Below are 12,836 nucleotides of genomic sequence, written 5' to 3'. Positions count from 1 at the left end.
AAATTGCAAAAAGTTTGAAATTGTATTTTTGAAACAGCCGTTTGAAGGGGTTCCCATTTATGACTATACCCCAAATACGGTTTACGCTATCTAATCAGGATAAAAAAACTCACATTAAAGTTAATACAAATATATTTAAGGTAATGACATGGTTTTATTCGAATATTTTCCAAAATTTGTTATTTTTTTAATATTTCTCATTTAAGTGTTCTGTGATACTAAATGATCGCAGGAATTTGTAATAACTCTACCAATTCTTGACGGATTTTTGTGTTTTATATCTTACTAGCTATACCCAGTGTGCTTTGCTACCCTAAAAGCAATATGTAAGCAAATTATTGCAAGTTCACCAGTTTCTATCTATCTATGAAAAATTTTAATAATATAAGAGTTTCCAAGATAAACGAACTTTTGTATTTAATTCATATACATATGTTGTGCCAAGCCTCCCATTGAAAGTCATGTTCACATGAATGTCAAAGGTCTTCATGTAAAATTTGAAGATATACGATATAAGAATTTTTCTATTTGATTCATGTGGGGGCTTCAAGCTCGCCAGATGAAAGTCCGCACTTTTTCCTCCAAAATGTTCAGATGAATATTAAAGTAATTTGTGAAAAGTTTAAGACGAACACCAAAAAAATCTAAACAAAAAGTCTATTTAATTTTCAGAAATACATTACTATTGAAAATTTTTCAGAAGGAATGAAAAACAATATTTTTTAAATATTTTGTTACATACCCAATGCTTTATAATAACTTGTTTTAAATTTAAATTAACATTTCCCGAGTCCAAAAAACTATAATACCTGAGTAACGGAAGAACGTACATATAAATAGCTTTCATTTGAGATATTGATCATCAAATTCTACCATATAGTTTGGCAGAAAATAGATTTTCCACTGAAAAATTTTCTTGTTTCTTTTTTTTTTTTCCGGCACTGTATTTTTCAATAATTTGCTGTTAAAATCCAAAAATATAAATTAAGTGGTAAAATTTTTGCAAAAACCATTTTCCACTTCAGAGCCGTGGCGCCACTAGTTAACTTAGTCCTGTCGTCGGAAATATTTCCAAAATGCAGTTTTATAAATTAAAGTATAAGTCTAAAGGCAGAGACAGCCACTGTTCGCAACATCTGAAAAATTACAGAATTTTATATTTGGGAGTCAAATATACAGTCAAAAGGACTAAAAGATGAAAATGTGGAAAATAGGTGGGTGATACGATTTTTTATTTCCATATTCGGTATCAGCACACCAAATAATACTAGGATTAGTAAAAATGATTTAAAAAGTTTTTTCGTCGGTCTGTGTTATTAAAAAAATAAATAAATGGCTACATCTGACATAAAGATTGCAGCTACTAGCGAGTGCAAAATTTTAAATAAATCCACATTATTGGTGTAAACATGTATACATAAATGTGCCGTAGATAATTGTTCTGTAGGCACTGCTCTCCAATGATTCGTGTTACTGTTACGAATATGGGAAGAATAAAAAATAAAATTTTTGAAAACTTTCTCAGTTCCCTACCAGCGATTGAAAATGCCGATTTCAGTACAATTGTCCAAAAAAGTATCTTCAATTTTATCAAAATTTACATACAGTGAATCAACTAAGTTTTTTGCCTACCTTTTTTTAAGAGAATTTTGTGTTTTGTTAATAAATAAAAATCTAAAAAAAAAACAGTTAAAAAGTAAATTTATGTTTTCCAATTGTTTTTTCAATTGTAATTTTCAAAAATCATATCCTCATTGTGTGAAACTGTGTAGTTATTTAGGTTTAAAATGTTTAAAGGGAAATAATGAGGCAATTCCAATATAAAAAATTAGTTTAAATTTTTAAAACAAGTATAAATCAATGAAATTCAATTATGAGATGTTTAATCAATCATTAAGAAATATAAAATATAGAAATTGATGAAATAACACAAAGAATTATTTAAAAAAACGCACTGAGTTGTCTTTCAAAATCTTTAACTGCCAAAGGAAAGCGACTTGTATCCAAGCAAAAACCATTGAAGTCCTCATTTATCTTCTCCAAAGTTCATATACGAACTTAAAAGAATACTATGTTAAATTTAGACCTCTAAACAGACCTTAGGTTGCTGGGAAACAATATAAAGTGAACTATAGTGTGGTACGGGAAAAATACTTAATTTAGATATTTACAAATAGAGGCGGTTATCATCACCTAAGATCAACAAAAGCAATATTTTTCAGCTAATACATACACTTATACATATATAGTTAGAACCCAAATCAAGAATAACTATTAAAAACCAACTACGCATACTGTATTTTCTTCATAAAATAAAGCATTCCAAATATGAGGTAGAAAATCAAGATTCTATCATGTAATAGTTCTATAGTGGTATACGGTGATATCCCCATACTTAGAGTGGCTAGGATGGTACTTAGTGTTGGCTTTATTGAATAAGAATCATTATTATACAATTCTAAATAAAATTCACACAGTACTTCCCAAATAGATGGGGTTTCCGTAATGTAGTTTTTGTTAATCAATACAAAATGACCAAAATCCCAGATTATTTTTGTTATAATCTATAGATTTATACCCCACTAAAATTTTTTTCTAGGTCCATATCCATTGATTTCCTAATATATCATGTATCCAATTCAAAATTACTTATTATTTTCGAAATTAAATCAAAGAAACGATAGATTTCATGTTAAGTCAAATAATGGTATATAGGATAATAAATCGGTTAAGAAATGTCCAAACTTAGTCGTTCCACTACTAAAATATCTAAAAAATGTTATTCTAATATATAGGAGTAATAAAAATATTAAATTTTATAAAATAATGCAGCATTTTATCAAAAATCTCGATAATTAATATTACGATTTTACTTTTTATGGTAGAAAATTAAAACAAATTGCTTTATTTTGCTAAAAATAATTGTTCAAATAAAGTTTTTTCTTAAAATTTATAAAATTTTACATAGGCAAATTGCTTAATTGATTCACTGTATGTGAAAAAGTTAAAAAAAAAATATTTTAGAGTATTTTTGGTCAGCAAAAAGACTTTAAGAAATATGTTGTAAAAAATTTTTAAGATTTGTGCCTACACCAAATTCCCAAAAAGCTGTTCCTTGGGACACTCTAATGTACATAGTAAAATACTCACTTAAAGTGATACGAATCATCGACGTCATCAATGTGATTTATGGCCTGTTGCAAATGATTAGCAGCATCTTGTACTTGCTGCAACTTCCATGGGGAATCTTGAGTAATAGAGGTCCGTTGTATTTGGTGAGGTGGTTTGGACAACTTAAAGCTAATATCCTATAAATGTTGAACAATATTAGCAAACTAAATTAAGTACATATGTATTATTATATTAAGTATATATGTATGTACAATGTTCATATAAACAAATAAAAACATTAATTTTTACATATCTATTCACTTACCGCCTTTGTTATTGTATCGCCAGTTAAAGTTAAAATGGCCTTCAGCTGATCTGGCGGTTGTACAGAGAGTATAAATTTTTCAGTCTTTTTACCTTCGTTTTCGTATAAAGGAACAGGAAATCGATGGGCGCATTCCTATAATAGGAAGCAACATTAAACCGGCAAATTCGAACGAAAATAAAAGAATGTAATTATGGGTGTTAACATACAAAAAGAGGGGCGAACGTTGATGGAGAAACAAAAGAAGTGATAACATTTATTTCAACTTACAATGAGTATCAACTTTAATTTTTTTAATAAATGATGAACCTCCTCTTTTAGCACCCACTCAAACTCCATTTGCTGGAAGAAAACGTAAAAAATACAATACATGTAATTTGCAGATGGTTCCAATAAATTAATAAAAAAAATTACCAAATTTTTGGCCTCTTGTTTTTCTGCTTCCATTTTTCTTAAACTACTGTTGTGGTTGTAATCATAGTCTTCATCAGGGTTACCAGATGCTGGCAATTCACACCATTTCTGTGTTTTCATTTGCAAAATAGAAGAATTGTCTGGGCACTTACTATGGAAAAAATACATGTTGTTAGTTATCAATGTGTCAAATTACACATGAATAAATGTGACATTTTGTCAAACTTCGTACAAAAATTCGACACTGATGTCTTCTTAATAATTTTCCAGGGCACACTTCGCATTGAAATACAATTGCTTGTTAAGCAAACGGAGCAAAATGCTTGTGTATTTGTTTATGGGCTGATTGTGCTCTAGACAGCTCATTGTATCTCAGAAATAAACAACATTTTAACGTAGAGATCATGGCATAGTTAGAAAGGTAGCTGCATCACTATACTCTATATAAAAAAATTCTCCCTCAAACCCGACGCCAAGGCGAATTTTAAACATCAAAATAAATTATAAATAGATTCAAATTTATAAACATTAATATAAATTCGCTTTGATTTATTTGTCAGCTGTTTTTGAAAATTTTCTCTTACAGCCAATTCGCCTTCAAGTGCAGGCACAATGTCAAACTACATATAAAAAAAATAACCAATTCGCTTGGTATTCTGAATTCGCCGATGACACTACCTTATAAAATTAATATACCTTGGTGGTGTTATTCAATCAGCTGATAATTTTTTCTTAATTCGCCTGGTTTACGTAGCTGTCAAAGTTTGTTATTGTTTACATTTTTATATTTATAATATTTTGAATTATTTATGTAAAAAATCTGAAAATACCAAGCATCTTGTAAACAATTATCATTTTATTTAAATAATGGCGTAATTGGTATGTATACAAATATGTCATTTAAGAAATATATTTTTTTCTATTAAATGTTAACATATTACACAAATTTGTTTTATATTTTATTCTTCCGGAACACTTAATATTAAGAAACGCATATGAAGTATTTACCCGGCTGGCAGCAGCTGACTTCTATGTTATGGCTTAATTTTGAAATCTATTAAATGTTAACAAATTAAACAATATTGTTTTATATATACACTATGTAGATAAAGAGATTAACTAAAAAAATTCTGTTCCAAAAAAAACCCATATAAAGTATTTACCCGTCCGGCGGCTGCTACATTATGGCCAAATATTGAAAATTACTCCGCCGGAGTAGAATTATCCATTCGCAACAAATATTCATTCATTCGTAATATAATATTTTCATGAATATGTACTTTTTTATGTTTATTTTTCACCCACTTAAATTTTGCAAATTAATCTGCCGGAATAGAATTTTTCGTTTGAAACAAACATTATTCAATTCAGAATATATTTTCCTCACAAATTTTAATATCTTTATTTTTTAATAAAATATAAACTTTTTACAAAAATTTTTAATCAAATGAATTCGCCGTACTTATGGTTTTTGACATCTACGTAAACCAAATGCAAAAACAAAATACATGTAAAATGTTGTTGTTGCAGAACTGCCACCACCTTATCTGAATTCGCCTTGACGTACGTTTCAAGACTGCCCAGTAAACAATTTTTTCATCTGAAGTATTAAACGATTGACATCAGACTTGTCTGCACATTGTCGAAAGGGAATTTCAGACAATTATGAGACTAATCTCCGCATTGGTGGAGGACAATTTGTTTTTTATTCCTATATTATTTTTTAGACATAAAGGAGAATAGTCTGTACATTTTCTGAAGTAAAATATAAAATGGCTTAAGAATTATATCCGATAAATCTGCACATAATCTGAAGAAAATTGTTTTTGTAACTTAGACAATTAAGCGAATAATATAAATTTCCTTTAGATGTTTTACAGAATAATAGTCAGCACATTTTCTGATATTTTTTGCTCGGTCATTTTATTTTCTTTTATTTTCTCAGTTGGTCTTTGGAAATCAAGTAAACAACATCTGCATACATATGTGATGATTATTGTTTAAATTTCTTTAAACTTTGTTAATACACAAAAATTAGCAAAAAAATTACATAATTTTTTTATGGTTTAATTTTATAATTTTAAATAGATGTATCTATATAATGAACTCTATTTTCGTATATAATATGTAAGTACTATGGTTTAATTTTATTAATTTTAAAAATAATCTATAAGTTTATATTATTTATTTATGCATTCTTAAGAAGTCATGAATAATGGAAGCTTATAAATTATTATTAAAATTAACAAAATTAAACCATAATAAATTTTATATATGAAAATAGATCAACAAACGTTGATCAGAATAGTCAGGCCATTTTCTTATACTTGATCAGATTTTTATCAGACATTTATCCGACATCTATCAGACTTTCTTATACTTGATCAGACTTTGTACAAATTGTCGAAAGAATGTCAGATGTGGTATCAGACATTTGTCCGACTTTAATCAGATTTGTCGAAAATTCCTTCAGAATTTCCCCAGGAATTTAAATCAGATTTCGTATCGAATTCTGCACATTTTTCCGAATTTCCTCAGACAAAGAGTTCCGAATTCCGAGCAACCTTTCATATGATTTTCGTAACGAATTCTGACGGAATTCGAATACGAAATCGGCAACTTGTGCAGACTGTCGGTACGAATTCGGCAAAAATTGTTTAGTGGGTGTATACAAGTCTATATCAGGGTGCACTCATAAGGTGAAGTCAATTCTACAAAAACTACAAAAGTAGATCTGTCAAAAAATTTAATAGTCCACAATAGGGGTATGGTACCTCCCATGTTCACATGAATGTGAAAATTCTTCGTTCAAAATTTGAGGATTCTTGATTCAAATATTCACATGTCAGAGTTGTTATCGAAAAATTTAAGGATTTTAGCTCTAATAGTTTCTCAGTATTTAATTCATATGAGAGGTTCCAAGAACCCTAAATGAATGTCCGCACATTTTACATACATACATACATACATACATACATACATACATACATACATACATACATACATACATACATACATACATACATACATACATACATACATACATACATACATACATACATACATACATACATACATACATACATACATACATACATACATACATACATACATACATACATACATACATACATACATACATACATACATACATACATACATACATACATACATACATACATACATACATACATACATACATACATACATACATACATACATACATACATACATACATACATACATACATACATACATACATACATACATACATACATACATACATACATACATACATACATACATACATACATACATACATACATACATACATACTACATACATACATACATACATACATACATACATACATACATACATACATACATACATACATACATACATACATACATACATACATACATACATACATACATACATACATACATACATACATACATACATACATACACACATTCATTTTATATACACATATAGATCAGAGGAGCTCAAGATTGCCATTACATAGCACGCGTGACGCTAAGTTGATACACATACACTATAGGTTTAATTCTTCTTCTTTTTATAATGAGCAATATCAGTTGGTTTGCTTTCAACTTCAAAAACAAAATCAAATCAGTTGCTGATCAGCACTTGTCGAAAAGTCGAAAACTCGAAAATTGTAGAAACAAGTCAAAAATAGTCGAAAATTTTAAAATAGTGGAAAAAAAGTCAAAAACTCTAAAATAGTCGGAAAAACTCGAAAAAAGTCAAAAAATAGTCGAAAAAAAGTCGACTATTTATAAAATACTTATAGTCGAAAAGTCTAAAAGTCCACTTTTAATTAAATGAAAAAAGTCGAAAAATAGACTTTTTATAAAATGCAAAAGTCGAAAAGTCGACTTTTAACTAAATGAAAAAAGTCGAAAAGTCGACTTTTCGTTTCAACTGTAAAACCCTACTGAGTATATAAAAACTTGTAAACAATGATCAGCTGGGTAATGATGTCACCTTGTATTCAGTAAACACTGGTACAGATGTTTTTGGGTTTTGTATAGAAAGAGTGAACGAAAGAGAATTGAGTAATACATACCTTTCTGTTATTTCAATTTCGGGCACAGGCGCTAGATGGCGCATTAGTTTTCGGTTTGTATATGGACTAAACGACCAATTTCCAGTACTATTAAAATAAACAAAACAAAAAGCAATAAAAATTGAGAACATAAATAAAACGAAAGTTTGTAGACGTACATACATCCATACATATCTATGTACATACATATATTAGATGAAATGAACTTAAAAGCATAAAAAACAAGGCTCTGTTTAATTGTGACTACATTTTATATTAATAAATTTCTTATATTATTTTGTTAATAAAAGAAAATCCATGTCCGTACAACGTTTGGAACTAAGACTACAAAATCCCAACGCAATTTTTGAGAGTTGGTTAGAGCGTTGGATACAAGAAGCCGAAACCAAAGGAAGTAAATCACAGTACAAATTGCGCGAAGCATTGGATGCACTGAAAATGTATCCCCTTCCGTTGTCTTCTGGCAGGGAATGCGCCATACTTAGAGGTTTTGGTTCAACACTTTGTAATCTAATAGATCAAGAAATGCAAAAGCAGATGACAAAAGCCGAAGCTATTGGTTTAAATAGCAGTTTGTATGAGGAAGACCTAAAAATGGTAGTGGAATCTGTAAAGAAAACTAGGAAAAAAGTTCTATCGTCTAAAGAAAAGACAATAAAATTAACAAAAAAACAACAAAAAGCTATTGCCGAGGAAGAGGAACGTAATAAACAAGTTTCGATGAGTCCCGGAACATTCAGAATCCTACTTCTGTTAGACACACAGGAGACAAGTGGAAAAAATAAAAAAACCTTGGATCAAACACGGGGTTATTTAGAATCTTTAAGTGTTGCATTTGAAGTGAGGCGTTTAACTGTTGGAGATTTTCTTTGGATTGCACGCGACAAAGAAGGTAATGAGTTGGTTCTCCCATATATAGTCGAACGCAAACGAATGGATGACTTAGCATCTAGTATTAGAGATGGGCGATTTCATGAGCAAAAACATCGTCTCCGTCAAAGCGGGATACAACATATTATTTATCTAATAGAAGATTATGGGGATAATGAGCATTTGGGTCTTCCCTTAGATAATCTTAAACAAGCTCTTAGTAATACTTTAATTCAGAACAATTTTGCTATAGAACACACCGAAAACCATCGCCGGTCTATGATGTATTTGCAAGGCTTAACAAATTTGTTCATAAGTCTTTATAAAAATAAAGTTCTTCTAAGTTGTGAAAAAGAAGATATTCAAATCAGTGAACCTAGCCAACGTATGGTGGGTCTGTTGAAATTTAAGGCGCTCTATGATGATTCTGCTCGTAATGCCCACCTGACAATTCGAGAGGTATTTGTTCAGCAGCTATTGCAATTACATTCCTTGTCTCTAGAAAAGGCTTTGGCTATTGTGTCGGTCTATCCTACACCTCGGTGTTTAATGGATGCTTACGATAGTTGTGAATCTGTTACTGATGCTCGCAATCTATTGACCAATATATGTTGTGGGCAATTGGAAAGACCATTAGGTGATAAACTAAGTCATGCAATATATGACTTTTATCATAATGATTTTTAGCTTAAACATGGTAGGTTTTATTACTAATAAATTTATAAAATATACTTAACTACATACAGTGGAATTTTTTGGTTCAATTTAATGTTTCTTAAATTTATCAATCTCGCAGTGGTCTTAAAGATTTTTTATAAAAAAACAATGGATATTCATAATAAATGGTGATATGTAATAGAAAAATATTAATATTTAGTTCATTCTTAGGTACCATTTCTAAAATGTTTTGTCCTGGCATCTTATTTGGTGAGCGTGATATACATATGATGAAATGGTTAATATACGCCATTTTGGCATCCTTTGAAAGATCTTCGAAAAAGGCTTTCAATGTCATATCAAATATAATATAATGCCCGAAATTCAAATGAATTTGCCAAAATAAATTGCAATTCCTTTCCAATTCATTTCAATTGAATTGGAAATAAAAAGTAAATTTCATAAATAGGCTTTTTGCTTCGATCTTTTATGTTTGGTTTATTAGCAATTTATTTGGAGATTTGAAGCTAAATCACAGGGCTTATAATAAAATAAGTTGGTAAAAGTCTTAAAATTATCTTTTATATAAAAGTTCTTGACGAATCAAAAAGTCGTAGGGGACTTAATTAATTCAATATATGAACCATATATTATATGGTATGAAATCCTACAAACAAAATTTTTTTTATTATCTTTTTTATAAAATATATTCATTAGACTTCTAAAAAATGTAATCAAACAAAAACTTTATTAAAGTTTTTTATAATTATTTGTAGTTTTTAAATCGTCACCCTATATTCAAAAAGTGCGAACTCAATTTTAAGTAGAGTGAGTTTTTGATGCCAATGGATTCCTCAATGCATGATCCACGTCAAAGTTAAATTTTTATTGAAGAAAATAAGTGCTAATTCCATACAAATTTTACAACATTTTTTAAAACTTCAAATTTATTTTGTATATTAACAAGATGAACATGCTGAACACGAAACTGGTAAAGATTAATAAATTGCATGTATAGTTTTCAAGATATGATAATTTATATACAAGAAACTTTTATTCAATTCTTTAAACAAAACATGCTAACTTAGAACAAATATTTGTTTTTTTGTCGATACCTTTTCGTTTTGTATAAATTTCCAACAAAAAAAGTAAGGAAAAAGAAGTCTAACTTTCACCACAAATAAGTACTTCCAATTTTAGTGAAAAAAAAACAATGAATATTAGTTTGTCATTGGAAAAAATATTTTTAAATAAATGTCCCCAAGGAATTATAATAACTTGTTACTATTATTTTTTTCCAATGCCTATTTCAGTTAAATCCTAATAAAAATGTTCCATGTCCAAAAAACTATAATACCTGAATTACATAAGAAAATATACAAAAATAGCATTGATTTGAGATTTATTATCAAATCTGAAAAATCTATTTTTTTGTCGGCACTGTATACCTTATCGAGTATTTTCCCCACTACAAGCACATTTTCAAATGGATTGATATATAGATGTTGATCGAAAAAAGTCAAATGCATCCTTTGGTATTAAATCGAAGGTTTTGTTGTTTCAATTAAGATTGATGGTAAAAAACAAATATATAGGAAAGAAGATGAATGTTAATCCCCTTTGATGTTATTTTTAGAAGAACTTTACTTATAATATTTGCCCCTGGGGTTATATATTTTGTTACTCCTGCATTAAAAATAGGGCCATCTAAATAATATGTTCGTATCTTTTTCTTTGGGTTTTATTTCTTGATTAGTATAAATTAAGGAGACTTTTTTTTAACATTCAATTGAGTATTAAACTCACAAATTGCTGGGTTATCCTACAAAAATAGAGAGTCGAATCATCATAATAAGACTACATATCTATTTTGGTTGGCATCTCCCAGAAAATCAAAAAGTGACTTAAAAATAAAGTTACCCAATTTCAGGAGGGAACAGACAAAAGTCATATTTACAACTCAAGTTGTCACATTAAGTACATTAGAAAATAATGTAAAGTTTTATTCACATTGCAAACATCACAAAGATAAGAGTCAATTACGCGAATTTTGTTGAAATACATTTTATCAAAAGTATGTCCAGTCCTTTTTTAGAATCTTAACACCAGCCCATGGTTTTCTCGGTACATTAAGAGCGAGTTTTTAAGTTGGCAATTAATTGCCAATTATTAATCAGATTAATTAATCTAAAAAAAATTTGATCTAATGTTAATCCCCTAGATCGGGATGGTGTACCCGTTTAAACTCATACTGGTCGAGAATAAACGACACCATTCAAGATCTCTGCCCTGCGTGTGGCACAGGTCCACACAATGTTCAACACTTTTTCAACTGCAGGGCAAATCCAACTCAGTTGGAACCTGAATCCCTTGGGACCCAGCACGTCTACTGGGTTTAGATCTAACTGATTTGGATAACCAGAGCGAAGAAGAAGAGTAGGGAATAATTTTTAACTATATATACATACGTAATTTCAGGTATCGCTGCTACAACAAGAACTAACTGAGTACTCAAAAACAACTTTCGAGGATTCATTTTAATTTAATCGCTCACCTAAAGATTGGCCCTAAGATAAATATTGGCATTGTGTTGATTGCAAACTGTGACGTTTCTCTTTTTTTGTGGCAACACTGAGAAGTTTAAATTTGTACTCAAAGACAGGGAAGGAGATTAAAATTAGATAAAATGTATTCTCAGATTAACTTATCTGATTATTAAATGGCATTTAATTGCCAACTTAAAAACCCGCTCTAAAATATATATGCATGTCCATGATGAAACACATTTTTTGTTAAAACCAACGAATAATATTTACATACAAACTTCTGTCAAAATATTCCAATTATTTTATTTACACAAACAAAGTCATACATTTTTCAGTCAGAAACAATAGCAATTATCTTCTTTACGTTTTGTTTTGATATGATAAGATTTTTTTAAATAAAATATTTTAAGCGGAAATAAAATACTCATAAAGAAAGCCACACACAGCTTAACAAGTCATTTTACATTCGGTTTAAAACAATTATGAAGAGAAAATAATTTAATGAATCAACTTTTGTTTATCTGAACAGACATGATTTAAAGTAGAAATGACAATTTAAATTATATTTTACACTCGAATATTCACACTCATACCTTCTTTGAGGCATTTTTTATAACGTGTTAAATTAAAATTCTTTAAAAATGAATTTCAGTTTTATCTATTCATTTATAGAAAAATCACAAGACCCCTTCAAAATACACCCGCACTCAATACCAGTTCGTTGGTCGAATCTTAATAATACAAAATAACAAATAGAAAGCGAAAAAACAATAATAAACACACTCTCCGCACACAAATTGGTTATAAAAGCAACTAAATG

General features: G+C 29.2%; 2 protein-coding genes across 2 annotated transcripts in view; one reads left to right on the top strand and one right to left on the bottom strand.

Moving 5' to 3' along the window:
- LOC119600383 (protein rogdi) overlaps positions 1 to 12,836 on the bottom strand; it is a 24,144-nt gene extending 11,308 nt beyond the window's left edge. The window contains exons 1-6 of the mRNA XM_037950568.1: positions 12,610 to 12,836; positions 7,944 to 8,030; positions 3,851 to 4,001; positions 3,707 to 3,778; positions 3,437 to 3,571; positions 3,151 to 3,308 (exon numbers count right to left, since the gene is read on the bottom strand). Coding sequence (XP_037806496.1) covers positions 3,151 to 3,308; positions 3,437 to 3,571; positions 3,707 to 3,778; positions 3,851 to 4,001; positions 7,944 to 8,030; positions 12,610 to 12,623 — 617 coding nt within the window. The 5' untranslated portion in view covers positions 12,624 to 12,836. The remainder of the gene's footprint in view (positions 1 to 3,150; positions 3,309 to 3,436; positions 3,572 to 3,706; positions 3,779 to 3,850; positions 4,002 to 7,943; positions 8,031 to 12,609) is intronic.
- Positions 7,950 to 9,564, top strand: LOC119600381 (crossover junction endonuclease MUS81). Its single transcript, XM_037950565.1, has one exon. The coding sequence runs from the start codon at positions 8,241 to 8,243 to the stop codon at positions 9,498 to 9,500; it is 1,260 nt and encodes a 419-aa protein (XP_037806493.1). The 5' UTR covers positions 7,950 to 8,240; the 3' UTR covers positions 9,501 to 9,564.

The sequence above is a fragment of the Lucilia sericata genome, unplaced genomic scaffold, assembly GCF_015586225.1.
Source record: "Lucilia sericata isolate MDLA Ls3-8-SP2 unplaced genomic scaffold, ASM1558622v1 Contig000112F_arrow, whole genome shotgun sequence".
NCBI lineage: Eukaryota > Metazoa > Arthropoda > Insecta > Diptera > Calliphoridae > Lucilia > Lucilia sericata.
Note: the sequence above shows the minus strand (reverse complement) of the source record. Positions and strands in the feature narration are given on the sequence as shown.